Raw genomic sequence first — 4155 nt, 5'->3', positions numbered from 1 at the left:
CTGGTCGCGACACGCCCTCTCGCTACAGCAAAAAAACTAGAGAAAACTGCATTCAGGTTTCTGCAGAATCTCGCTACAGCGAGACTGTACCCAGAAATGCACCCTAAACTGTCGCTCTGTCGCTACAGCGAGATGTCCCTCGCTATAGCGAGAAGGCAATAGTCGCATGCCTTTCTCCCAGGGACCTCTCGCTACAGCGAAAATGCCCTGCATCAGCACTTAACCTATACATACATTTACATTTATATCCAATCACACACGCGCATATACATACATTTACATATATCTGCATTCACACACATATTTCCACACCCACACTTATTCACATTTACACCAAGCTACCACCAATATACAAACTCACACAATATATATATATATATATATATAAACAAATATACGATTAATTAGTAATACAAAACTCAGGGCGTTACATATGGTGACAGTAATTTGATATAATAATGTGTGACATGGTACCTTGAAAGTTTCTGTGCAGCTTTGGTTGACAAAGTCCATCTAGTGATCAGTGATTGTGATGAATCTCTGATACTTATCCGGAGGATGGGGGACATAATTTCTATCTTTGTCATAGATATGTTTTCTCAAACGTGTTTGGAATGCACAAAGGTCTCGTCCTGCTAAAAAAAGAACAAAATCTTTGTGAACATCATCCACTTCAAAAGTTTGCTACATTGGAAACAAAAAACATATGAGATAAACCTTCTTGGATAAACCAATATAAAATAACTTAAACGATTATGATTATGTACCTCAACTTGCTCCCAAATGTGTTCTTTAACATTAGTAGGGACATTTGTCCAATCAGAATAACTGATTGGCACTGTACTCCTAGTAACAAAGCCAATGAAATGTGCAAATTTTGATCTGTTAGGGTCTATCAGTTGACCTTTTCCATTCCAGCCAACCTATATGTAAATATAAATCATAAAGACATTTTAGTATTACTAATATTAGCATAAAAGATTATTTGAATATCATTGCAAAATTCATTGATGGTGACAATTTACCTGTAACTTTTGTCCTAACTTTCTTGATTTGCTAATGGACTTAAATTTGGTAATCCCTCTACCCTTCTTATTTGCCTCAGTGGATTGATGAGGGGTACTCCCGTCCATGTTATCTGAAGAAGTCATCTCTGTAAGACAAAAGGTAAAGGTTAACATTAAACAATTACATTCAGGGATAAAGTAAAATCATAAAAGCAAATTATAATCAATTCAAATTTAATATGAAATGCATCTTTTTCTTTTTTTAGGAGCCTTACTAAGTTTCCTATGTCCTTTTATTGAATGAAATGACGGATTCAACCAAATGCCCTCTTCATGATTATGTCTTGCATAAATATCCTCGTCATCTGTTAATGTATCAACAATTGACATGTGTTTAACACTTCTTAAAGGATCATTTTCCATATTAACTTCTTCTTCTGTTAATTCTCCATCGGTGAAAGCATTTATTTTATTAGACATTAGGACAATTGACCATGACTTGTTAACAGGATCTTCGACATAGAACACCTGTCGAGCCTGTGATGCAAGGATAAACGAATCATCTTGGTAATCGACCTTTTTAAAATCGACCCTTATAAAGCCCATATCATCAATTCGAACACCACTATTGTTGTCTACCCACTTGCATCCAAAGATTGCTACACGAAAGTTAGTGTAATCCAACTCCCATATATGTTCATTGACTCCAAAGTATGACATATTTGCATATATTGGATTTTTATCCTTTGCATTGGAGATATGCAATGATTCAGCAACCAGAGTGACCCCACTATTCTGCATTGTGCTTTGGTCGTCATGCTGTTTTGTGTAAAATGTGAAACCATTGACTAAGTACGAAGTGTATGAAAAGGCATCAATACAAGGACCTTTTGACAACCATTGAATCATTTCTGCTACTGAATTGTTATTCTGTTTCAACTGTTCACCAACATATTCTTGTAGCCATCCAAGGAATCGCTGGTTATGTTCTTTTGTTATCCAATTCTCACATCTGGAAGGATTTCTACGCTTCAATGTCTCTTTGTGCAAGCTTATATATGGTTCAATTTTAGGAGTGTTTTGTAATACATACAAGTGTGCTTGTTCCCAATGCAGTCTAGGGACCTCTATTTGTTGACAACCACTGCTACCTTCCCCTAAAGTCTTTCCTGTGTGACGTGATTTTGGAATGCCACATGATTCAACATTTGACAGATATTCATTGCAAAATTTCACTGCTTCTTCCACTAAATATCGTTTAGCAATACAAATCTCTGGTCTGCTTCTATTCTTAACATACCCTTTTAAAATCTTCATATATCTTTCAACGGGATACATCCATTGCATATATGCAGGGCCACACAATTTTGTCTCTTCCACCAAGTGAATAGTCTAATGAACCATGATATCAAAGAATGACGGTAAAAAATACATTTCTAGCTCACATAAAGTTTCAGCTATTTGGTTTTACAAACATGGTAATCTCCTAGGATCAACCACTTTGCTACATATTGCCTTGAAAAAGAAACACAACTTCGTGATTGCCATGCGAACCTTCTTGGGTAGAATAGACCGTATAGCAATAGGAATTAAATTCTCTATTAATATATGGCAATCATGAGACTTCAATCCTTTTAACTTTAGGTCCTTAAGTGATACAAGACTTTTAATGTTTGATGAATACCCCTGTGGAACCTTAACTGAATAAAGAGTCTCACATAAAGCATGTTTCTCATATCTAGCAAGGTACATGCTGTTGGCGATAAAAAGGTCCGCTTTCCTTTCTTCACTGGAGCCAAATCAAATCGTATTCCCAACTTCACCAAGTCAAGTCTTGCATTGATGTCATCTTCTTTTTTTCCACAATGTTTAATAATGTACCAATCACACTTTCACAAACATTTTTTTCAACATGCATAACATCAACAAAGTGTCTTACGTATAAAGATTTTCAGTACGGTAACTGAAAGAAAATTGACATCTTCCAACCTACAGTTGAAATTTGTTTGGCAAAAAGTTTTTCAAATGTTGTTCTTATATGTTTAACCTCATCAAATATTTCTTCTCCTCTCTTCAAATAAGGACATCGTCGTTCTTCACAACTTCCATTAAAAGCTTTTTTCATTTTTCTGAAAGGATGATTTTTTGACAACCACCTACGATGTCCCATGAAAACATTTTTGTGACAATGGTCTAGTCTTACATAATCTATTTTTTCCTGACATATTGGACATGCACAGTGACCTTTGATGCTATAACCAGAAAGATTTCTATATGTAGGAAAGTCATTAATTATTCCATACAACATTGCCTTCACCGTGAAATTTTCATCTCTAAATTCGTCATATACTTCTATGCCATTATCCCACAATAACTTCAAATCTTCAATTAAAGGAGACAAGTACACATCAATGTCATTTTCAGGTTGTTTAGGACTAGAGATTAACACAAAAAGCATCATATATTTTTGCTTCATGCAAAGCCATGGAGGTAGGTTATACATTATTAAGATCACGAGCCATGTACTATGGGTGCTACTTTGCATGTCATGTGGATTCATTCCATCAGTTGCTAATGCAAAACGTATATTTCTTGTTTCAGTTGCAAACTCTTCATGGTCATCGTCAAATTTTTCCCACTACGGAGAATCTGCTGGATGCCTAAGCTTTCCATCTCTAATTCGGCCTTCAGCATGCCAAGTCATCTGCTTTGCATTTTCTACACTGCAAAAAAGACTTCTTAACCTCGGTATTAATGGAAAATACCACACGACCTTCGTAGGTGTTGTGTCTTTCTTTAGGTATCGTGATACATTACACTTTGGACATTTCCTTAGTGATGTATACTCATTTCGGAACAAAATGCAGTCATTAGGACAAGCATGTATCTTTTCATGGGTCAATCCAATGGAAGCAAGTACTTGTTTAGTCTCATATGTTCTCTTCGGTAGCACATTATCCTCCGGCAGCATCTCATGTAATAAACTTAGCAGCTCTGTGAGGCTCTTATCAGTCCATCTATTTGAGGCTTTTAAGTTATAAAGCTTTAAAACAAAACTCAATCTTGTGAACTTTGTACATCCATTATACAATGGTGTTTTTGCATCATCTTTCAGCCTCTCAAACATCTTTGGACAATCTCTAAGATC

General features: G+C 35.8%; 1 protein-coding gene across 1 annotated transcript; it reads right to left on the bottom strand.

Annotated features, from left to right (window-relative positions):
• Positions 1-513: 513 nt before the first annotated feature.
• LOC113855654 lies at positions 514-3510 on the bottom strand. Its single transcript, XM_027487284.1, has 6 exons — positions 3001-3510; positions 2726-2896; positions 1283-2399; positions 1026-1153; positions 768-923; positions 514-684 (listed from the first exon to the last, which is right to left on the bottom strand). The coding sequence occupies exons 1-6, from the start codon at positions 3508-3510 to the stop codon at positions 514-516; spliced, it is 2253 nt and encodes a 750-aa protein (XP_027343085.1).
• Between the last annotated feature and the right edge of the window lie 645 nt (positions 3511-4155).

This window comes from Abrus precatorius, unplaced genomic scaffold (genome assembly GCF_003935025.1).
Source record: "Abrus precatorius isolate BTA unplaced genomic scaffold, Abrus_2018 Scaffold11, whole genome shotgun sequence".
NCBI lineage: Eukaryota > Viridiplantae > Streptophyta > Magnoliopsida > Fabales > Fabaceae > Abrus > Abrus precatorius.
Note: the sequence above shows the minus strand (reverse complement) of the source record. Positions and strands in the feature narration are given on the sequence as shown.